This window comes from Cupressus sempervirens, chromosome 6 (assembly GCF_028749045.1).
Source record: "Cupressus sempervirens isolate cs-2001-9-10 chromosome 6, ASM2874904v1, whole genome shotgun sequence".
In the NCBI taxonomy this organism is placed as follows: Eukaryota; Viridiplantae; Streptophyta; class Pinopsida; order Cupressales; family Cupressaceae; genus Cupressus; species Cupressus sempervirens.
This window is the reverse complement of record NC_143123.1, coordinates 367,753,138-367,779,120: the sequence shown is the minus strand read 5'-3', so window position 1 is coordinate 367,779,120 and position 25,983 is coordinate 367,753,138. Positions and strand designations below refer to the sequence as shown.

The 25,983-nt window shown below is 35.2% G+C and overlaps 1 protein-coding gene across 1 annotated transcript; it reads right to left on the bottom strand.

Moving 5' to 3' along the window:
* Nucleotides 1-1,554: 1,554 nt before the first annotated feature.
* On the bottom strand, nucleotides 1,555-4,394 carry LOC149552609 (putative F-box protein At3g61730). The gene is made up of 8 exons (XM_089789803.1): nucleotides 4,196-4,394; nucleotides 3,222-3,424; nucleotides 3,072-3,116; nucleotides 2,779-2,943; nucleotides 2,622-2,669; nucleotides 2,347-2,517; nucleotides 2,131-2,238; nucleotides 1,555-2,043 (listed from the first exon to the last, which is right to left on the bottom strand). The coding sequence occupies exons 1-8, from the start codon at nucleotides 4,300-4,302 to the stop codon at nucleotides 1,961-1,963; spliced, it is 930 nt and encodes a 309-aa protein (XP_089645929.1). The 5' UTR covers nucleotides 4,303-4,394; the 3' UTR covers nucleotides 1,555-1,960.
* Nucleotides 4,395-25,983: the final 21,589 nt, after the last annotated feature.

The following is a 25,983-nucleotide window of genomic DNA, read 5'->3' as shown; positions in this document are numbered from 1 at the left end:
AATTATTATAAACAAACAATTACATACCTTTGGAATTCAAAGCATTATAGTATTAATTCAAACAGGAGTACTGGCAAGGAAGGTAGTGACACAGAAGAATCGTGCAGCGATCCGCCAATCGAAATTCGAAGAGAAGACATACCCTTCCATCGATGGGTCAAATATTTGAGCACTTTGTACACTCAGTGCATTTAGTACACTATTAGTAACATTTGAACCACTAGGCACTCCTTTCATGGAAGCACATGGAGATCCTCCGTTGGAAAGATTGCCTGGATACAAGCTATGTGGACAAAGTCTGTACCCTTAATAAATTTTGCAGATTAGATTGATTGCGCACGGGGTCTTGAAGAAAGGTACACAACATTTTTATAGGGATCATATACCTTTATATTTGAATCTAGGATTAGTTCTTTATTATTATTATTATTAATAAATTACTTACAAAAGATAGATAACAATAAGGGGTTTTTTCTTCTAATAATAACTTAAATTTATTTAATTACATTTGTTCAAAATCAATTATTAGGCAACAATAGAACTATGATAAAATCATGAAGATCCCATCAATATATAAAATATTTAGCCATTCAAATTATCAAATCCGATCCTTCTATATTTATAACGAAGAGGGAGTTTGTGACAAGTAGAGTAATTTAGGCCCAATGAGGAGAAGATTCCCAAAACGGGCATTGTTCATGAGGGAGCCCCTTGGAGCCCGTTTCTACCCGAGCACAGTAATTCTACCCTTCTTAGATATAGAAGTAGCGGGTAAAGAAACAAAACATTTGGTTATTTAGCATTATTATAAATCTTTTCATCAATCTATAAAGGGTTCATTAAATTCATGGCCCTCTTGTTGCCATCTAATTAAGAACAATAATAATATATTTTGAACTAATAAAATATATAAGGGACCAAATATTTGATCGAACACCATATAAAGGACTAATTAGTAGTCATATACACCTAACAACTACAATGCTAGACATTATACATAATGTGATTCAATATTCACATTTTAAGGTCTATGAAGTCTCTAAAAGGGACTCATTGATAAGTAAGACGAGTTCAACGTCATATAATACACAAATAGTAATTGTGATGATAGATAACATATAAATAATATTCTTTTATTTGAAATAATATAATAACATGGACATCTAATAAACAAGTTAGAGTTAATCTTTCATCGTTAAGCTAGCAATAGAAACAATATGTTAAACAATTTGAATGAAATAGTATTGACAAACTTAATTCGCTAATAGAATTTTTTTGACAAACTTAATAAATACATTATTTAAGATTGATGTTTTGCAAACCAGCTGAACTTATAGACATGTCGGATACTTAATTATTTATTAAGGCTAGTATGAAGCATCTTCACCGAACCGAGAAAGTTTTAAAATCTTCAAATATTTAAAAGCTTATTTTAGATGTCCATCTATATGGCCTCTATAGCGTTGTTGTTTTTGGTTAGTAGTGTCGCTTGAAAATTCTTTGGTTGCTTGGATTGGTCAGTTAAAGACTTCTAATTTAAACATTCATTTATTTGATTCCTCCTTCGTTTCTATTAGTTTATTACCGCACGAGCATCGTCCTTTGGTATGGGCTTCTTTACAGCATGGGCTAAGAGAAAGCAATAAGCCCGCTACTTGTAGTGAATTTTTAATAGTCTTCTGATATAACAAGAAAGACTCTCCGAATTTCTTCATGTTTGCCAAAAAGATAGAGCTGAAGAAGCTTGAAAAAGTAAAAGAGTTTTTTCATATTTATCTGTAACAGAAAGAACCGAAATTTTCACTAAAATTTCTGTAACATTTTAATTCAGTTTCAGTACAGCAACACTATCCTCTGTGTTTTATGGTTGACCTTCTTTTTCTTTTATTTTTTGAACTGTTGTCTCTGCCTCTTTTGAGTAGTTCTACTCAAGGCTAACATTGAATTTGTGAGAAAACTGTCATATGAGTTGCTGAGAAAGACGGATTGCCACAATAGGACCTCCATCTCCTGCTTTCATCATATGATATCGAACGTGAACACCTGCAATCATTTAAAGTTCAATCTCAGAAAGCTAACACATATAAACATGCATCCGTCATACTAAAAATCAAAAAAATATATACATACCTTCGTTATCTTGTAAATTTGTGCTTACTGCAGTAGCATGTAAGGATATCTTTACCTTAGGTTCCCACTCTCCTGGTTTGCCCGTCCAAGATTTCAAATCCAGCAATTCTAAATGTATAATATGATTCAAACTTTCATGTCAATGTTAAGCTAATTTGTTTCGATCTGCATGTTTGTTTCTTTGTTTTTTGACTGTTTATTTTAAGAAGTTTTCACCTGATGTTGTATTTGTTTCGATGTGCATTGCATCGAAAATCCCCGCTGTAGCTGCAAAGCAGTTTCTTTGAACTATATGCGAGCTCATTTCTCTGTACTCCCAACTTCCTTCTTTGTATTCTTTTTGAAGAAACAGCTCAAAATGTCGGGCATCCAGGGTTTGCATCGTACCTGCCTTGATTCATTGCCATTAAGTATACCTTTTCTCATCCAGCTTTATAAAGCTGACTTTTTCCAACTTACGCTTAATTCAAAGGGAAGAAGAATGATTTCACCTTCGCAAGTTTTTAGATTGCAGACAGGGCAGCGCACCAGTTGAAGATCTGAAGATTCGAAATTTTGACATGTACGCGCTTAATTTAAATTAAAATTGGAAAGATTTTGACTACGGATGAGTTCTAGGTAAATGCTAGAAAAATTGTGGCGGGTTACCTGAAATCCATATTCCTTTTTTCACGTTTGATAGAAGGCCTGAACCGGCAGGGAGATTAAATTTTTGGTTTTCATTGTTTGAAAGTGAATATTTAACCTCTGAAATCTTGTCGGTGACAAGTACCACTCCTGATTCGATGCACAATGCTCCGATTCTCATCCAATCTGCACGCCGCAACAAATAGACTTATTTATATTTCCATAAAACATTGATTGACAGCTCAAGCTCATTTCTTTGAAGAATTATCAAACAGAACTCTTAATTTTATTTATTTATTGTTAAAAATACTCACCGATATGCTTGTCGACCTGACGAAAGCTGTACGAATGGCTTCCGTCTGTACAATTTAGAGCAAAAGGTCTAAGTTTAATAAAATAATCTGCATTACTTGTTTCGACTGTAAATATTATGGAGTTACAGTCAAAATTGCATGAGCTCTTACCAAAGGCCGAAGTGTAAAGATCTTTCCAACTAAAGTGAACAGGCTCTCGTGGCGGAGGAACATGCAGATCGCGAAGACAGAGTGATCTCCAAACGCTGCCCTCCATCATCAACTCATAGAACCGGTGGTTCGTTGCTGCTAAATTCACAACACTTTTTCCGTCGAGGAAGTGAGAAATTGCCATCCAAATATCGTCATTATGCCTGTCGAACCTTAAAGAGGCACTTATTAACAGCTGCAATAGCTTGTTTACAAATAAACATACAATTGATGACGAAACGACAAAAGAATATTTGTAAGAGAAAAATAACATTGATGAAAAAGATGAGTATCATTCGGTTTTATTTTACATTCCTTTCCAATAAATTCAAATATCGTTCGAAAACTATTAAAATCGGCTAGGAATATAAATAGTTGTAACATCCACAGTCGATGTATCAAAGATGAGTTTAAACATAGTTTTGAACTGATGAAGGTCGAAGATAAATACTTTTGATGTCTTTAGGAAAAATCTAAATAGCACGCAGATAATTCAGATTTCACTTCACTTTTTATATTATTTATATACAAATTTTAAATGCCTGAAGTGAAAAGAAAGAATCTGATCAAATTTGAATTGAGTAATATCTCCGGTGACTCGAGTATTTTGATTTGACATCCTTTAACTTGTAAAATCGTCAGAAACTAAGTAAATTCGCATGATGACGAGTGATCAATTTATAACAAGCATTACACGAGAAAATTGGTAAAGTTTGCAAAATAAAACAAGGTTTAAGCAGTTCAACTTCGTATGCTCAATCTGCGCAGGAAGGAGATCAGTATTTGATCGCGGCCTTAAAGCTTTGGCTAGTTTACAGAAAACAGAAAATCGAAAAATAAGCAGAGGTCGCAGGTTCGAACTCCGGTGCTGTTGTCGCTTGAATCTAAAGAACGGCAACATATTAAAAACTACATATTTAAGGCGATAAATTTACCAGGCGAAAAACGAGTGCGCTGGACGAGCCTTTGGAACGCTCTTTGTAATTGCTTTACGGCAAGGCCGAGGAGAACAAATTACTTGTTTCTTTGCAGATCTCCTCATATTTTCTTCAGGAATTGCAGGTATGTCTGTCAATTCAACAATTTGCAGCAAACAATTATGCGGAGATCCTCGCTTCTTTACTAGCGCAGAATGGGATTGGCCCTTGGCGCTACTAATTTATAGAGTAGAATACAGAGTACTGTTGGCTAGCTCACTTGGTAGAAAGTAAAACATGTTAGGTAGGGATCGCAAAACGAATTTAGCCTGACGAAAAACCAAGAAACGACAAGGTCGTAATCTTGAAGTAAAGGTAGATTAGTTCATGTTTCGTTGTAATATTTAGGTTAATTCTACTGAAATACAGCAAAAAGATTTATTCCTCTCTCTCCGAGTCTCCTAGAGAGTTTTCAAACTTCTAATGTACGTTTAAGATTTTTCGTGTGATAGTGATTCTATTTTTCTAAATTTTACATTCCCACTCAATTATTATTTGTATAGAGAATTAAAATATCTTATTTATATAAAAATATATATTTTGTTCTATAATATATTTGTTGTAGTCAAATTGTAATGTTTTGTTCACTATCTTAAGAATCAATCAACTATAGGAAAGACTTCTCTCATAATTATTTGGGTGATTTTTGGTCAATTTGGTCAACAAATATGGCAGTGATAAATGGTCAACAATAGGAAATCAGAAATACCAATTTTTATCCTTTTAAACCCTTATTAACACATAATTGAAAGCAATGTGCATGCATGTAAACATATAAGAAAACATGAAATGTAAGCATGCATCAACACATAACACAAAGATTTGGTAACCCAAAAACCTTCCAGGAATAAGAAGGTAAAACTGGGGTGGGGATGACACCCACAAAAATCACTGCAGCAATCAATGTTTAACCACTTCTAATGGTTTGCCTTGTGAAAGGCCTGCCCTGTTAAAGGCTTTACACTATGTCAATAGTGACTTGGTTAAAGGATTTACAAACACTTACATGAAGTGCCACCTTGTTAAAGGATTTACAATAGGTTGTTAAACCCACCTAATACATAGGATTTTCAATCACCTTCTCCAAAGGTTCTTCTACCTAGCTAGCTAACCTATCAATATAAGATTTCAACTTCTAATACAATTGTGAGAGAGTATTAGACTATTTGATGTGATTGAATGCAATCTCAAATTGCTGGGTTCAGGTACTAGATTTGCTCTTCTTGTTCTGATCCTTGCTTGATCTAATCTCTGTATGTGTTTCTTGACTCTTGTACTGTTCTAACCAACTAGATATGAAATTGCTACTCTGTTCCTTAAGTCTTTCCTTTTTCTCTCTAAAATTTCACTATAATGTCCCCTTAACACTATTCTCTTCCACACATGGAATGGGTATTCAACCCCCTTATAAAGAATGTGAAGACTTAGGGTTAGGTATGGATCTATGATCCATATTGAATCTCAAATTTTCGCTCATACCTTTCATTTTTCTCATTGTTTGCATGCCTTCTCCATTTTTCTGATTGGTTGCATGCAGATTTCATAGGGAATGTAAATGATTTGACTTTATCCTTTTTCTTCTTCGAAATCTCTCTAAGTCATCTCTAAAAATGGTTTACATCTTAGTTTGTGAAAGCACAAACTCTTATGCTGGTCCTAAGTTTCTCGGCACTTATTACATTATTGATGCTCAACATGAACTAATTCTTGGATTACTCGGCATCTATTACTTTCCTGGTTCACTCAGCACTTGTTACTTTCCTAGTTCACTCGAAACTTGTTAAATATTGTATTGCTCAGCATCTGAACATTTTTGAATTACTCAGCACATGAATCATTTCCTGAATTACTCGGCACATACTACATTCAGACTTGCTCGGCACCAACTGTGGCTCAAGACCTATTGAAATTCTAGCTCAGCATACATTGTGTACTTGGCATGTATAGTGAAAAATTGTTAAGTGTGTTGACACTCAATTGTCAAGACTATTCTTTTGACCAACAATCTCCCCCTTTGACATGAGTGTCAAAAACACTTAACTAAGCATTTATGAAGATAATCTTATTGAGTACATTCTTTATCTGCTTGGCATTCATGCAAAATTTCAAAAATATTGTGAGTAACAATATACCTTATAACTCCCTTTGAGTTGATTATGCCTTGTCCATTCTTGAGACTGAAATTCTGTGCTTGATCCTCTCTATCCTTTGTCCTGTTTCTTGACCCTGTATGTTGTATCTGATCTGAAGTTCAAAATTTTGCATCTCCCTCTTTTTGCTTTATTACTGGACATCTCCCTTTTTGGCTATTTACAAACTTTCCACTTTATTCTCAAAATGAAAGAATGTAATCAAATAATTCAAACTGTCAAAATTTGGTCTCCCATAGTATCAGCATATATACATGTCTCATCTTTACTTTATCTCCCCCTTTTTGACATTGATGTCAAAGGGTTCTATGGAGTAGTACCAAGCCTAGCTAAAAAAGTGTTGTTTACCTCCAGGAGTATCTTCAGATCTGCATCCTAGTTTGCTAATGCAATGTCCAATGACTTATGCTGGATGGAAACCTTTGCTGCTAGATGTACAAGTCCATCTAAGGTAGAAAGATTTGAATCTTTCTTGATGACTATTTCTGCATACATTTTCTCCTTATGGAGTACTTCCAAGTGAGGGGTTATAGAGGATTGAATTTGCATCAACTTAGCTTTTATATTTTCCTCCTATGCTATTAATACAATTAATTCTCTTTGAGTGTGAAGCGTTTGAGTAAAATGCTTCTCACTTTGAGCTAGATTGGTGGGGAGTTGCATATTAGAAATCTTTAGATTTCTCTCCAAGCTCATTATTTTCTAGCTAGTCTCTTATGTGAAGTTGGAAAATCACACAACTTGTAGTACAGGGAGAATATATTTCCAAGTACAATTTTGACTTTATCTAATTTCTTAGCCAGTTCAACTTGTGATAGTGCTATATCACCAGATATTTTCTCATTTACCTGGAACTTCCTTTCTAACCATTCCATTAATTTTGCATTTGTATCATGGTCTTCATTTGTCACCTAATCAACTATATCAGATAGTTGCTTTACTATTGGCCTTGACTCATCAGGTGTCTACAAGCTGAAGGCATCCATAAAGATGTCCTTTATCTCATTTAGTGCTTGCCTATATTTGTATTCTTTTCTCAATACCTATTGTCTTCTTCTTTTATCCAGTGCATTCTGTATTTCATTAATTTTATCCTCAGTGGAGTGTTGGATTCATAGTAAGGTATTGTGATTTCTTCATCAAGCTTAGGAATTCCATAATGAGGTTTCCTGGCTACTTTTGTTGAGCTTGAGCCTGGTTTTCTAATTTGCAATGCTAATGTTTCAGTGCTTGAATTCTAAAGAGTTTGAGTGGGAGTACCTATTTTTGGTAATTCAAAAAAAGTTTGTATTACAGATTGCTCCTCATTTCTTGTCTCTTCCTTCTCTTTAGCTTGTTTCTCCTTTTCACTATCAATGGTTGGGGATGTGCTAGCTGACTATTCCATTTTCTCTTTGTCTTCCCCTGCTGCTACACTCGGCACTTGAAGTGCATCTGTGACTTCTTTTGGTGAAGATGGTGGAGGAAGGAATAGGATTCCAATAGTTTGTATGGTCGAAGGTGGTTCTTGTGTTTGCACCTTGACTTCCTTTGATTTTACTACTACCTTTTGCAACTCATCAACACTGACTAGTATTGGGCTTGAACATAATCTAGCTACTTGTGTTGATTGGTCAAGGATTTTTGCTAGATCCTCTATAGTTAATGGATTGATGTTTTGACTAGAAGTGTCAATAACATCCTTTATTTTGATAATCTCTGCAGGTGTGATGGTGTCATGAGGAGGGCTAGGAGGTGATAGTTGTGTGTCTTGCACACTTTGTTCTTGCTGCTCATATGTACCCTTTTCTTCCTCTTTTTCCTCTTTATTCTCCTCTTTGTCTTTCATTTCTTCTTCCACTTTCTTCTCTTCCTCAATCTTCTTCTTTCCTTCCTTTTTATCTTCCTCCTTCTTCCTTGTTTTTGTTTCCTTTATCTTGGCACTTGCTTCTACCTTGTATTCTTCATCAAACACATCATCAATTTTCTTGTAAATTTTTTTCCATAATCTTGTGGATTTGCTGACTACATCTTCAATTTTATTTTGCGAAATACTGAATGCTCTATACTTTGGAGTAAACCTATTATTGTGCCTCTTGACTGCATTAGTCACTTGACCCTTAGTCAAATCAAGTAACAATCTAGCTAGAGCAGACTCTCTTATTTCTTTTTCCATTTTCAAGAAAAAATACCATTTATCTTCTACTATTTTGTACAATTCCTTGGGTATTGAGCCATCTAGCTCTAGAGTTGTGTGCTTGTACTTGGCCATCATAGCATACACATATTCCTCTATCTTATTTTTCTCTTCCTTTGTGAGCTTATTAAAATCTAAATTCTTTAAATCTTTCAAATCATCATTTCTAATCTTTGTACACAATTTATTTATAGAAGACTTAGGTGGATGACTTACCACTTTGAACTAACAATTATCATCTATTTCCTTCTTTTCTTCATCTGAGTCAGGTTGAGCTACATATTTTCTTCTTTTTCTTGGCTCCTCTTCAGTCTTCTTGGTGGTTTTCCTCTTTTTTGCCTCTTCTTTAGCCTTTTGTGTTGTAGCTCTAGTGGTGGCTCTAGTAGTGGGCTTCTTTGGTGCAAGTTTTTCCACTTTATTTTCTTTGGGTTGAGGAGTAGGTGGAGTTTTATCCTTCCTCTTGGTGACTTTAGTTTTGATAGGTGCTTCTTCGGCTTCTTCTTCCTCGGCACCTTCCTCTTTATACTCTCCTAGACCTTGTGTCAATTGTAGAGGCTCATCTTCTTCATTTTCATTGTCATCCTCTTCTTCATCTACTTCCTCTTCTTCAGTAGTACCTACTTCTTCAACACCAAATTTCTTCTTGATCTTCTTCATCAATTTGCCTTTCTTCTTTATTGTTGTGGCAGTCTTAAGATCTATCACCACTCTTGATTTGACAATGTCATAGGTTCCAAAATGTTTTGCAGTCTTGTTAATTTCCTCTGCAAGTAGAGTTGTTATTGCTGCTAAGGCTTGGTCAACATCAAGTTCATAACCTAGTGGCCTAAGCCATATCACTCTAGGTATGACTACTTGTACATAAGTGTAATCAATATCCACAAGAAATCAAATTTCCTTTTCATGCTGCTCAAAGTGAAACTGGTATCCTCATTTTTCTATTTCATGGACTTCTTGAAGTCCTCAAAGTAGCTAGTCATTTGGGCATCAAAATTCTCACCCATCTGCTCAATGAATCCATTTATTTGCTCAATAATGGTCTTATTTGGATCCCATCGTACCTTGCCTACTGAAGGGAATTCTTTCATGATATAGAAGAACATACAAACTAAAACTGAGCCAAATTTGCATTGAGCTCCCTTAGACTTCCTTATAGCTCCCAGATTCTCATTGATCTACTATAACATGAGCTCTGCAAGATCATATGTATGATCTTTCTTCACCAATTTATAAGCAACATCCACTGCTATACATGGCACACTATTTAGTCTTCTTGATTGGTAAAATTTGTGGGATATGACTCTCACAGTGAAATCTAGTAGGAGTTTTGTGATGGTGTCTATAGTCATTCCTCTGTTATTCCATTTTTCACCTGTATTCTTCTCTATGGCCTCCTTTTTGTCACTTCTCAGGGTCTTTGGCCTATCTAGGGTTGGAATACTAGTAATCCTATGTACAATTTTCTTTGTAAATTTTACTGGCCCTGTCTCTGACCAAAAAGCTCCATCATGGATTTTGCTCAATACTATGTATATCCATTCTATTTTGAAAACAATAGGGAAAACTAGGGCTTTGGTAAGATCCTTCTTCTCCACTATGGAGAATTCATCTTTAAGTTTTCCATTTTCACACAATTTATCAAATGCATTAAAAATCTCCAAATCTCCGATGGCTCTAACTTTACAATTATAACACTTTCGAACATCTTGAACCATGGAAACTTTATCAAGAATTATGGATAGGGCACCAGCGGGATCATTTTTATAAGAAAATTTAGGAATGGGCCTAAACTCTGACTATTTGACTTCATTACTAACTAGTTGAATTTCATGACTCTCCTTCTCCTTAGTAGTTCTTGACCCCGATGCCATTTTTTTTTGAACTAGAGTTTAAAATAAAATAAACTTTCACACTCTACGTAGCTCGACACTTGAATGGAATACCTGTGAGTCGATGAATTGGAGTTGAATCAAGGTTGAAATTGCTGTAAATAATTGTTTGATCACTGTAGAATTGCCTCTTCACTCTAATTGACTTCACTTCGTGTTCGTATGATTCAAAAATGAACGATTTTCACTTTTATTAGGTTCAAAAACCTAGCATTTATTGCACTTGTGATTATAGTTGTACACTCGGCTTCCACTAAAGTTCATCTACTCGACATCTACTATCTTATTTCACTTGTCATCAACTAAAATTTTCAGTCGCTTAGCAGCCACTAACATCCCTTACTCAGCATCTACTAAATTCTTTAACTCGACATATGTTGGAGTTTCACTCGATAGCCAAAGGTAGCTTGACATCATCTTCTAACTTTTAACTTGGCATCTTTCCTCATGCATATCTCTTCTTTGCAGTACTTCTATGTTTTCTTGGGCTGATGTATGATACATCTTTATGTGTATCAGTCCCATGTATCTGTCTTGTGCTTAATTGGATGAGATGTGATCACTTGACCTCTTGGGTGAAGTGATCTCTCCATTTGATATGTTTCATTCACCTTTCTTCTTCCATGTCTTGTTCATTTGTCCTCTTATTTGTTCAACATCAATCTTCTCTTTTCCTTTGTTGACTTCAATCTTTGGTGCTTTTGACTTTGTAGGACAGTTTATGTTGATATGACCAGTTTTCAAGCAACTAAAACATGTAGTTTGATTTAGTCACCTGCTGTAGCTTCCCTTGAAATGTGTCCTTATGCAATTTTTAGGAATGTGTCCATACTCTTGGCAATAGTGACAACTATACTAGTATTATAATCCCAATTGTAGTGATGCACATAATTGATTCCTCTTGCAGGTTGATTAGGTGTCCACATAGGCTTTGATCTACATTCAAATGCTCTATGTCCATACTTTTTGCAGTTGTAGTAGTGTCCCTCAAATCTTGTTGTCCTCATGGTCTTGGTTCTGCAGTTTTGTGTTGAATGTCCTTGTTTTTTGCATTTGTGACAAAAGTTTTCATTCGTAGGTTTATCATGCTGATGACTATTCTTGCTTTTGCACACATTAGAGGTATTTCCCTTTTTAGGTACAAAAATGACAAGTAGGTTTAGTGTTCTTAGCTTTATTTATTCTTTCTTCTACAACCTTAGATGATTCTCCTTGTTCAGTGCTGATGTAGCCATGTCCTGAAGTATCATTACTAGCCCTTGGTGATTTCAATAATTGCTCAAAGTACTTGATGGCCTCATTAGATTTTTTGTAACTTTTTACTATTTCCTTTTCTCTCTTCAATTCATTTTGCAATTATTCATTCTACATCTTCAAGGTGGAAATCTCAATGTCCTTCATGTTTAGCTCATGATGAACATTCATCATCTGGCTTAAGATATCCAACTGCATGTTTGAGATCTTTGCAAATTCAATTGTCTTCTCTTCCAGCCCATTGATGAGATTTCTCTTGTCATCTTCTATCATGGACTTGTCTTCAATAGCTCTTTTCTTTTGTTTAGTCACTTCACAAAGCATTATGGCTTGTGATTCTTGTTCAAGCTTGAATAATTTGATTTCTTCACCTTGTGCTCTATTTTTCTCCATTAATTTTGCTATTGTTGTACATCAAATTCCTTGGAATCTCCATTTGAAAACACTTGTGAGGTGTCAATCTCTTTGTAGTGTATGTCATTTTTAGCTATGGCTATCTCCTTCCTTCTTTTCAAGGATTTTCTCAGTTCCTCCCTAGCTTCCTCTACTTTGTGCAGAGCTAATTGCACATCAATTGCCTGATTGTCAATGACCTTCCCAAGTTTGAAGACTTCCATCTTTTGAACTTTTTCTCCAAGCTGTTAGGCTTCTCCTTGTGAGAACCAGAGCTCTAATACCAATTGTTGGAATATTCAAATGGTAAGAGTACTTCTAAGAGGGGGGTGGGGAGTGAATCAAAAGTACCAATTTTTATCCTTTTAAACCCTTATTAACACCTAACTGAAAGCAATGTACATGCATGTAAACATATAAGAAAACATGAAATGAAAGCATGCATCAACACATAACACAAAGATTTGGGAACCCAGAAACCCTCTAGGAATAAGAAGGTAAAACTGGGGTGGGGATGACACCCACAAAAATCATTACAACAATCAATGTTCAACCACTTCTGATGGTTTTCCATGTGAAAGGCCTACCCTATTAAAGGCTTTATACTATGTCAATAGTGACCTAGTTAAAGGATTTACAAACACTTACATGAAGTCCCACCATGTTAAAGGATTTACAATAGGTTGTTAAACCCACCTAATACATAGGATTTTCAATCACCTTCTCCAAATGTTCTTCTACCTAGATATTAAGCTAACCTATCAATATAGGATTTCAACTTCTAATACAATTGTGAGACAGTATTAAAACATTTGACCTAACTGAATGCAATCTCAAATTGCTGGTTTTAGGTACTAGATCTGCTCTTCTCGTTCTGATCCTTGCTTGATCTGATCTCTGTATGTGTTCCTTGACTCTTGTACTATTCTGACCAACTGGATATGAAACTGCTACTCTATTCCTTGAAGTCTTTCCTTTTTCTCTTTGGAATTTCACTATAATTTCCCCTTAACACTGTTCTCTTCCACACACCAAATGTGTATTCAACCTCCTTATAAAGAATGCGAAGACTTAGGGTTAGGTATGGATCTACAATCCATATTGAATCTCAAATTCCTGCTCATACCTTGCATTTTTCTCATTGATTGCATGCCTTCTCCATTTTTCTAATTGGTGGCATGCAGATTTCATAGGGAATGTAAATGATTTGACTTTATCCTTTTTCTTCTTCAAAATATCTCTAAGTTGGCTCCAAAAATGGTTTACATCTTAGTTTTTGAAAGCACAAACTCTTATGCTAGTCCTAAGTTACTCAACACTCATTATATTACTGATGCTCGACATGAACTGATTCCTAGATTACTTGGCATCTGTTACTTTCTTGGTTCACTCGACACTTTTTAAATACTATATTTCTTGGCATCTGAACATTTATGAATTACTCAACACATGAATCATTTCTTTAATTACTTGGCACATACTACATTTAGACTTTCTCGACACCAATTGTGGCTTGACACCTATTGAAATTTTGGCTCGGCATACACTATGTACTCGACATGTATAGTGAAGAATGGTTAAGTGTGTTGACACTCAATTGTCAAGACTATTCTTTTGACCAACAATAGCTACATTCCACAATTAAAAGCTCACCACACCAAAGGATGCAAATGAACTTTTAGGACCCATGACAAAGATGTAGACATATAGTTTGTGAAGTTTCTCCATATAAAATATTTCAAAGCATAAGTTCTTTTAAAAATTCATAATTATCATTTTATTTTAATAAAATAATTAATATGTATATAGTCAATATAGAATTAAAATTTTGTGGCTACAAAATATGCACTTACAAAAACTATTTGTGCATTTGTAGAGATTTCTCTAGTGATATAATATTTGTCCATTAAATTAAGCAAGATAGGGATTTTCTTACCCAAGTCATCATACTAATAGGTAAATCAATGCGATATAAGACCAACATGAATCTCACAAAATGATGGATATTATGGAAAATTGCAAAAGTAACAAAAAAAAATGTAATTGAGACAATTTCTATATTTATGCTTGTACAATATTGATGAACACATGTGCTCAACACAACTGTAGGCCTTCTCTACATCTCAAGATGCAAACATGCATAAAACTACACATCCAACTTAGAAATCAATAGAATTCATCTATGATTATTCTTAAATAATTACATCCTCAACTTATTCATATAAATTTTGATGAAATTCTAAAAAATACCCTTGCATCCACTTAAAATCCTACATAAGGGAATGTGCACAAAGTTATGGTACCAAAAGGATGCCACATTTTTTTTCTTATCTAAGACATAGTGCAATCACACTATGATTTTGGTGCGATGAGTCTTAGGCTCATAAAATAAATTTAAAGGTACTGCAATCCTATGGTTGAAAAAAGTTATAAATAAAAAAATCCCAAGGGTTTCCCCTCATTTCTCTCCATTTTTCTTTCAACGAGTTTGGCAGTGTTCTAGTTTTGCAAGGAGTGCAAACACATAGTTCCTAATAGTTTTCAACACTAATTTCCATAAACAATGGCTCCATGTCATTAAAAATCTCAAACTGGTGGATGTAGTATAAATCTTAGCTCTTTTCTTTTGTTAAAATCTATGTTTTTTAATGTTTTTTTTTTCATTTAGCAATTTTGATTTGTATTTGTTTAATTGTCATGTATTATAGAAAATGCACTGCCTAATCCTTTTATGAGTGATCCACCATAGAAGCCATTGCAAAATCCACCAACCCTACATAATCCACCATCAAAACAAAGAATAACCACTTCTAAAACCTTCACCAATCGAAATAACTCCTCTAGGGACTTAAGAAAATTTATCGAATGAAATTAAAAGAGGATGAATTGAGTTAGAAAAAATTATTTGGAGGCTAAAGAATCTGCTTCAAAATAATCTTGGTAGGGCACAATTGGCACAATCCCTCAAGACCATTGTGAGTTAGGTAGCATCTATTGGTGGTTAGTTAAATCTATAGAATAATAAAAGACAATAAGAAGAAAATATTATGTTGATAAATTGTTGTAGGAAAATGTTAAAGCTAGGAAGATTACAAAAGATGACATATGTTCTTTGTTTAAAAATCTAGGAGAACAAAACATCCTAAGAAGTACAACTAAGAGGTTCTTGATCCATTGGTGCATTAGTGAAGATATTGAAAATAACTTTTGGGATAGATGGTGGATGGTGTTTGATACCCCTCCTTGAAAATCATAAGGTTTCAAAGTATTTCTTGATGAAATTGTATTGTGAGTTTGTCCTTGTGGAGATCCTTAATTATTTGGGCATTCTTCCTTCTCAAGGTAGAGGTGGGGCATCATCATTTGATAGTTTGGGGGCACTTTGTGACCCTAATGTTGCTAGGGTACTTGTTGGCAAGCTACAAGTGGAGCATGTTATTATTCCTTCTATTGTGAAGCAATACATAGAGGCCAACACACTAGGCCTTATTAGAGCTTTGACTCAAAGCCTCATTCATTGTGCCACTCCTTCAATTGCGAATGACCCTTCTCATTCTAGCGGAGGTCACATTATCATGTCATGTGGATCTCTATATACATTTTGCACTTCTAAAAAATACCATTGCATCTGACTTAAAATATTACATAACTTAGGTAAGTGCACAAAATTGTGGTACCAAAAAGATGCCACATTTCTCTTCTTGTCTAAGACATAGTGTGATTGCACTATGGTTTGGGTGCGACAAGCCTTAGGCTCATGAAATTAAAAAGGTAGTAGGATTGCACTACAGAGTGATTGAACTATTTGAAAATGTTATAAATAAGGTAGCACGATTGCAATGTTGAAAAAAGTTATAAATTAAACAAGTCTAAGGGTTTCCCCTCATTTCTCTTTATTTTTCTTTCAGTGAGTTTGGCAGTGTCCTATTTTGCAAGGAGTGAAAACACACAATTTCCTATAGTTTTCAACACCAATTTCTATAAAAATGGCTCCAAACCATCAAAAATCCCAAACTGGTGGAGGCAGTGGCCGGTCAGCTAAATATCTTAGTAATAAAGGATTGTACATCCTTCTACATTGACTCTATGATTGGACAGAATCATGTATTTTCCTAAGAATAACATACTGACTTCATTCTATTTGTCAACTTGGGAGTGTAAGCTTGAGAGTGTGGCTGCAAAGTATATGCTCTGATTCCTCTTTACGTTATTATAACTACAATAAGAAAGAATTGATGAAGGAAACTAAGCTAGGAACTGAAACAACATTTTTCTTAAAGCTTAGAGTAATGTTGCAAACAGTAAATCCATTTAAACACCTATGCTACAAGAACAGTTCAATGATTCTATTATCAATGGCTACAGGAACAACATAAGTCTACTTTTGCAAGGAAGAAAACTAAGAAAGGAAATTTATTCTAACAAAGAAGTTCACTCACCAAGTGGGACCCCTTGGATAAGTGAACATAAAACAATCAAGTCTGAAGGTGGAAACTTGAACTCTACATTCTATTCATTCATAATAAGACATTGCATTTGAAAACAAGATTCTACTCTATTGAATAGAACAATATACTCTATTTCCTTCTGGTCAAACTAGGAAAAGATCAAAATCCCATTTTCAAGGTTAGAACAAAAATTATTTAAAGGAAAACGTCAACAACTTCCTACTCCTACAATCACTTTATCAACAAGGATCAATTACAAATCATAAAGTTTACAATAGAAATACTTATTAACTGCATTTTAACTCCCCCAGGATTATAAATGGTTGAGGAAGCTATATTCGTGTGACACCATAATAGAATTCACTCCATGATCTACTTATACATTGATTCACCAATCATCTAGTCAGCTTTGACGTACAACTAAAATGTTGTCTTCAATATGTGCAACAACAACTGCAAAGCATTAAATGCAACTACTTTTACATACATGCATTCATCTCACCATCAATGTTAGAAAAGGTATAATGTTCAAATTATCACTCTTGCAAATCCTATGGCTACAAGAAAGGAACCTACCCAAAGATAGCATGTGTTGGCTCCTAATTTAACAGTGTTTAAACAATCAAGTATGCAAGGCAAGAATGCATCTATGGGCAACTATCTTCAATAATGGACACACTTCACCAAGAACCTAGGCCAACTATAAGGCTACACTCCTTTTGCACTTCAGGCTCTACAAAACCTAGGCGGGTGGACCTATAGATTCTTTATATGGTACCAGTTATCAAAGCATACATTGAATCTAATGTAAAGCAGATAAAAACCCTTAAATCTTCTATACTTAACCAGGAATCACAAGCATGAAATAGTTAAGAACATAACTCATGAAACTGACAAGCTAAGTGCAGGTTAACATTGAATAGATTTCAACATAAAAGGGAAAATTGATTTAATATGTTGATAATAGCAAGACCCAAGTATGAGCAATAGAACTTAATGATCCTATCTCTTATCAGTGCCTTATCTATTGGGCAACTAAATGAATTACATCCATACATCTTCTGGAAATCTCAGATGTCTCTCTACATCAAGATCCCTAATCTATCCTTCACCTTGTGAACAAACATCTATTTCAGATTTGAATCTCATACTCAAATTATCCCATCATGAAATCTGCAAACCTTGTGATAAACATCAAGCAATTACATGGCTCTTTGTTCCATCTGCAAGACATTTTAACCACATACATTCCAAAACAAAATGCAACCTAATTCATGCTCTTGGTTCACAAATTAGAAAAAATTACACATCCGTGAACAAGAGACAAGATTCAGACTAAATTTTAAAACCTTGCTGCTCTTTATTTGCTTTCGTTGAAACCAAATACATGAAATGTACAAAAATTAACTCATAAATCACCTAACAGAATAGAACTATCTATATAAAACATCAAATGCTGCTCAATACAACAGAGAAATGTTGGGTATGTGGCTTTCACAGCCTGAGCAGAGCTCCAAGAACAGGAAAAATAGAAAACTAACCAACAACCTTTTCTTAGAGAAGAAGAAAGAATAAATATGGAGAAGACAATTCTCGGATTTAATTTGCAATTGAGATGTGTCCCTTTAGAAATCCTTCCCAAGAAGATCAAAACCTCTTTCTAACTTCTCCTTCTAACCGAAAATCAAATCCCCATCATTTCACCTCTCAAAGGCATCAAAATATCTCAAAAATCTAATGATGAAAGGATGTAACTGATTTTGGTCATCAATGAAGAAATCTGCTCATTCCACTGCCAATGCCTTAGAAAAAACAAATTGACTTGCAACATGAACCAGTGAAGACCTATGCAAAAACCAACCTCAAATTCAGAAGATTCGAATTCTCCTGGTTTTGGTGGTATATTGAAGGGCCCATTTTTGACAAAAAATGCCCCAGATATGTCCTCTTGAAAATCAGGTCTTCATTCTTGGTTTCCATTGTAATTGAAAATTTCAAAAATTTATTCATTTATATAGTTTGAACTATATAAATAATTTCTAGTTTTATTTAAAAACTGACCTGTGCACGTGATCTTGAGGAGAAAAAATCAAAATGAAAATTTTAAAACCTTTGAAAATTCCCTCACAATTCCATTCGGTTCAAACTTGGTTTGACCATGCTTGACATGTGTCATCTTTTGATTGACTCAGACTTGAGTAGTGCCACATGTCACATCCTAACTAGACATCCTCATTACCACCACGTGTCATCTTTTCGCTACTTTGCCATGTTATCTTCTTTGCATCTTTCTTATAGCAAGTTAACGAGAACCCTCAGATCTGCCACATGGCATGTTTGGTGCATCTTTAAACTTGCTTGCCACATCACCTTGCCTCAAAATTTGTGCCATATGGCACCTTGTGATTTGTCAAGAACTCCACATCACCGCCACATCATCCCCACCACGTTAGCATCGCTATCTCACCATGTTAAATCTCATGCATCTTTCGCTTGGTGAGATAGTGAGGGTCGCTCGATTCGCCATGTGGCACCATCTTATAGCCCGAATTCCACGTTAGCGAGCCTGCATCTTCATCTAAAATTAAATTTTGTTAGCGAGCCTGCATCTTCATCAAAATGAAAATTTTAAAACCTTTGAAAATTCCCTCACAATTCCATTCGGGTCAAACTTGGTTTGACCATGCTTGACATGTGTCATCTTTTGATTGACTCAGACTTGAGTAGTGCCACATGTCACATCCTAACTAGACATCCTCATTACCACCACGTGTCATCTTTTCGCTACTTTGCCATGTTATCTTCCTTGCATCTTTCTTATAGCAAGTTAACGAGAACCCTCAGATCTGCCACATGGCATGTTTGGTGCATCTTTAAACTTGCTTGCCACATCACCTTGCCTCAAAATTTGTGCCACATGGCACCTTGTGATTTGTCAAGAACTCCACATCACCGCCACATCATCCCCACCACATTAGCATCGCTATCTCACCATGTTAAATCTCATGCATCTTTCGCTTGGTGAGATAGTGAGGGTCGCTCGATTCACCATGTGGCACCATCTTATAGCCCGAATTCCACGTTAGCGAGCCTGCATCTTCATCTAAAATTAAATTTTGTTAAGTCTGCATGCCAAGTGGGCATCCCAACAGGCTTCACCTGCAGCTAAGTCTTCAAAAGCCTTTTTCTTCAATTAATTATACAATGTATGTGCAAAAGTATATAAAAATCTAAAAGCTCTAAACCACAATCCATGTGGGATATAAGCCATTTGATGGCTTCCCTTTGCACTCAACGACCTATGTTTTCTCTCCATGCTACCTTCTTTACATGTTGCCTTCTTTCTTAGCACTAAGCCTCCCCTTTATGCATTTAGTGTGGCTGCTTCATGCTTGGTCTGCTCAATGTTGCAAGATCATCTCTTTCAATGTGGGTCTTTATTGAGTCATGGCGGCTTTTTCGTTTTGTTCTCTACTCATGGCTTCATTTGCATGTGGCTTCTTTGTTTACAGATAGCGTTTGGAGTCAGCTTGGGGTCTTCTTCTATGCTGGCGTGATCTAGTTTTTTCATTTCGCTCCCTCTCCAATGCGTGGAGTTTATGAGCTGTGGGTTACTTCTTGTTCTCATACGCCTCTGTATTTTGGTTTTGGTGCTGGCTGTCTCCTTTTACATTGTTCTAGTCTCTACTCTTTTCAATTTGTGTGGATTCTGCTTGTATTAGCATGAGATCCTTTTGAAATTCATGGAGTGCCATTTTATCTTGCTATGAAGACTTTGCGATATAGAATTTTGCCTTTTAAAATGTTGTGAGGTCTTTGACTACATTTTTTTATTGTTCTTTCCTGATGATGCATAGTGTCCTTGTCTCCTCAAGGCATGATCTTCCTTTGACCCGTGCTTTCTTCCCAACACATGACAATAGTGCCCCACTTTGGCATAAAACAAGATAGTCTTCTTCTGAAGTGCTACGACTTCATCTATGACCTGTGTGCTCTTCATTCTCCCTTGCATCATTGGCAATTTATGTATTGGCGTGAAGTGTTTTTTTTGTTTAATGCATGGGCTTTGATTTTTTTGACTGCATGTTCCTCTAAAGTCCCCTGCACCTTTTTCATTTGGCACTTGCTGTCTTTATAAAGGCGTGGGCTTTACTTTCTTGGCGAGTTCTTCTTTTAACATGTCTTGTATCTCCTTGTCATTGGGTGCCTCTGCCCCTTATGGCTTCATCTACCTGAGTGAGCAGCCTACTTTACATCTTCCCACAAAAACATGGATGCATCCCTTTTCATGTTGTGGAAGCTATCACTAAAAGCCGTAGTCCTCTTTTCAATGCATTCTGTAGTGAGTTCACCCTTATCCAAATGATCACAAGCCTCAATGCAATACCATACTATTCATTCAAGATGTTATAATCCAAAGGACCAACAAGAGGGAAATCTTCTATTATAGCACATCAAAAGTCCTCAAGTGTGAAGTTCTATATTAAAAATCGATCATGCTTGCAAAAATATAAATCCCGTGTGGTCAAAATGATGAACCCTGCATAACAATTGAGCAAAACCTGCCACAAAATTTGAATGAACGGGAATGTCAAAAGAATCTTTGGATATTACTTCTACATACTCCCTGGATTTTGATTAAATTAAAATAGCATGTTGCTGATCTGAAGGAATCAGTCAGGCCCTAAAGCGGGTTTGGCTAAAAAAAATTTCATTTCCAAACAGTTGAATATGCAAACTAATCCATCGACCATTTGAAACTGATTGGAATTAATTTTGATCATAAATTGACCATTAAAAACCTTATTTTATCACTGTTCTCTAAACTATGATACTTGTGTCAGGAGGCCTGTTGCCTAGCTTTAAAACCTAATCTAAACACCTAATTGGGCTCCGAAACTCTGGACATATCATCTCTTTGACACACTCAACAGGCTTGCCAAATCTCATTGCATGATGACTTCTGGGTCAAAAGATATTGACCCCCAAACATGCCCACTTAAAATCACCCGTAGATAAACATATCAGAAAACCACAAAGTGCATTTGGTTTGAGCTTCAAAATTTGGGTAAATGGGCACTTGAGGTTCTTTAAAATGGGGCATTGATACTTTGCCATGAGGAGAATGTAAATTTTGGATTCGAGCTCACGAAGAATAACAGGACGCAAATGGCAAGTGTTTGAAGTTGGCTACCTAGATTTGCAGGATAGAAAACAACGACAAGATAATGATTTTTACAAATGGAATGACCTTGGAAAAGTGTGCAAATGGATTTGTCATGACTTGCAAACTGACACACTTGAAGCATTTTTGGAGTACAACATAGGGGTACAATCCATTTGATCTCACTTCATGGATTTCAAGATATGACATCACGAACAGGGGTTCCAACAAATCTACAAATGCTGACACCAGTAAAAAGATAAAAATTCTATTTGGAATCACATTTGAAAACTAAGCAAACAGATTCGTCAAAAGCTAAAACTTGAAACATAACAAGTCTTTGATGTCTACAATGTAATACAAAGGGAATTTTAGCATTTCAATTAACTAGGTCAAAGTTACAACTCGTCAAATAGGGCTCCCTAGAATTATGTGCAAATTGCAAAAGCATGAAAAAAGTAATTGACCAACTTTGGGGGATTCAAAACCTAATCAAACGGACTCAAAATGACCCAAAATCTGAAACATAGGTTCTTAGGTATGGATACTAGACACTCTTAAAGTGGTGAGTCCTAAAATTTTTTTGGGTGCGAGATATTCAGTCACAAACATGGCCTCTTGTCACTGTTTGACAGTTAGGGCAAAAATGCAGATTTGAAACTAGCTCAAAATGAGACTTCACAAAATGGCTCAAAATCTCAATTTTTCTTCATGGAACACTTAGACAGGCTGAATGCAAGGTGTTAGAAACATTAAACACCTTAGGGGGCTCAAATGGACTGCTGGGTACATAGGCATTAAAAAGCATTTATAGGGCTTAATTTTCTCAATGGTGCTCAAAATTGACCATGCAATTTTTAGCGCCAACAATGGCTCTGTCTGGGGATGTATGTCCCTTATGGGCATGGCAAGATTTTAGATCTCTGGAAGAAGTAGACCACACACCTGAACTTCAAAAACTCTCTCGAACAACTTTATTGAAAGTAGGGAAAAAACTACATTACTATGTACAAATGATGGCCCCGGGCCATTGAAAAGTTTTCAAAACTCCTTACCTCGATCATACACTTGATTCTTATTTACATTCTCCTTAGGTAAACTGAAAATATCATTATCATTTGTTTCACCCAACGTATCAACATTTGCAATCATCTCATTAGGCAAAACAAAACTATCATCATCTTCATAGTGCATATAAAAATCAGACATACTTTCTTCATCTTGGTCACTATGAAAATATGAATCAACATTATCATAATAGCTGACAACAAATTGAAACTGATCACTACTAACTGAATCATGGATTCCTTTAACAGGAAACACAAAAGCTTGGTAATCTATTTCATTCAATGAGTTACATGAATCAATTTGTAACTCACCTTGTGCCTTCGGGTGTGAAGAGTATGTAGAATTTGATTTTTGCCTACTTGCAACCATGTTTCTCATCAAGTCAAATTTATCATTTTTTGAAACTTCTTCACATTCTTCGAACAATTGATTAGTTACCAAACATGAAAACTCATTCTGAAAGTGTTGATCTAAACTATGTTGATCACTATCATTTTCTTCATCGAACTGAATGTTGGAATAAAACTTGAACTTATCTTTACAAGACTTATCAGCATATAAAGAAAATCCATATTTGGATTGACAACACTCACTGTACTCATTTTCATCATATGAAACACCAAAACAATGTTCAGCAAGATCAACATAAAAAGAATCTGAAACAACATTAAACTTCCCTTCATTAACATGCTCCACATCCAACAAATTGTCATGTGCAAAAACATTTGAGGTACTGTCATCTACACTTCCAAAGTCTAACAAAGATTGTTCAAACTCTACCTCTTTTTCCACATCAAACTTTGGGTAATTGATTTGATTGAATGAGAAAGTATTGAGAGAAAATATGAAGATCCTTAGAAATACTTACATGCTTTTCAAACTCACAAGCCAACAATTCTGAGATTTCATCAGAGCTCAAGAAGATTGCCTCACAAATCTTCTCCCGACTGTGGTTATCATCTGGATAACATGAAAACTTACAACAGAAGGATCCTTAGTGTAACAATATGGAAAATCAACATTAGTACAACATTCTTTCTTATCATGGAAATCACTAGATCTACTTTTGTTACAACTTTCTTCAACTTCATATTCACTGTAACAAATTTTATTTTCACTTTCATATCCATCTTCATTATGCTGATTGCAATTACCCTATTCATTAACATTTGAATCCACCTCTTCACATTCAAAAGATAGATTATCTTGCTCTATGGACTCATTGTATTCATTACTACCCTGACTTTTAGCACACTCATTATCATCAAGAGACATAACATGAAATCTATAATCATCATCTTCCATCTCCTGAATGAATCTTTCAATTTGTAAAAACTTTTGTAATCTTATAGGTGCTAGCCAATTGACTAAATCGGGTACTAGAACCTCAAGGAAAACACTAGGTAGGGAAGATTCTTCAGGTCTACAATGAAAAGGTATCTTATTGATTACTGATTTAAGCCTTAAATAACATTGTTTGGCACTTAAACCTTGAGTACTTCCTACCTCAATTCTTATAAGATTGACAATCCTTTTGTAGACCAGTCTATTCAACAAAGCAATGTTATTATTCACAATTTCTAAACTCTCAAAGTTTGGCAAACTAATCTCAAATCCGAGATCTGATTCCATCTTAGAACACAATTTCTACGTCTTCTTTCTAGTGCTGAAAATCACTGAATAGAGGCACTGATTCTAACATTTGACTTCCATGAAAAGAAAGCATGAAAATACCTCAAGTGCTGATGCTAAACTTCGATCTGCTAATTTGGCACAGGTGCAAGACTGAAATTCTTTACACCACTGATCAAACTTTGTAGAGCCTACACCTCTTTTCAAGAGGATGGAGAAATCATTGATGTGATTCACTTTTTACACTTCAATTCTTTATAACAACAGATTGCAAACAACACTTTAAAACTTATCAAGAATTTAAAACATCCTTTTCAAGATCTATCGACAGTTTCAGATCTACCCATACAATTGAAAATCCTTCAAAATTTGGCAATGAAATCAACTAGGAACAATTGGTATAGAGATTTGAGAGTTTCCACTCACACTTTGTGAGAAATAAAACATAATTTGTCACTTGACAAATCTGAACCAGACCTTCAATGTAGGAGAAACTTACAGATCATTACCACCTTGAAAAGAAAATACACTCCATAAATTGATTCTTGACTCTGAAACTTTCTCAACAACACTTGCAAAGATTGAACTAATTGAAGATAGACTTATAACAATCATAGAACACAATTTACATTCAATTCTCACAACATATTGCTACAAATGGATAAAACCTTACTGGGAGACATGAATCTTCAACAAAGAAATGGAAAACACTTCATGACCTTGCTATTTATACCAGAGATTCCAGTACTTCTTCTAATGAAATTCTTCATAGACTCCCCAACAGAGTCACCATTTTGTTGGCTCTTGATTTAACATTGTTTAAACAACCAAGTATGCAAGGCAAGAATGCATCTATGGGAAGCTATCTCCAATAATGGACACACTTCACCAAGAACTCAGGCCAACTATAAGGCTACACTCCTTCTGCACTTCAGGCTCTGCAAAACCTAGGCGAGTGGACCTATAGATTCTTTATATGGTACCACTTATCAAAGCATACACTGAATCTAATGTAAAGTAGATAAAAACCCCTAAATCTTCTATACTTAACCAGGAGTCACAAGCATGAAATAGCTAAGAACATAACTCATGAAACTGACAAGCTAAGTGCAGGTTAACATTGAATAGCTTTCAACATAAAAGGGAAAATTGATTTAATATGTTGATAACAACAAGACCCAAGTATGAGCAACAGAACTTAATGATCCTATCTCTTATCAGTGCCTTATCTATTGGGCAACTAAATGAATTACATCCATACATCTTCTGGAAATCTTAGACGTATCTCTACATCAAGATCCCTGATCTATCCTTCACCTTGTGAACAGACATCTATTTTAGATCTGAATCTCATACTCAAATTATCCCATCATGAAATTTGCAAATCCTGTGATAAACACCAAGCAATTACATGGCTCTTTGTTCCATCTGCAAGACATTTTAATCACATACATTCCAAAAAAAAATGCAACCTAATTCATGCTCTTGGTTCACAAATTAGAAGAAATTACACATCCATGAATAGGAGACAAGATTCAGACTGAATTTTAAAACCTTGCTGCTCTTTATTTG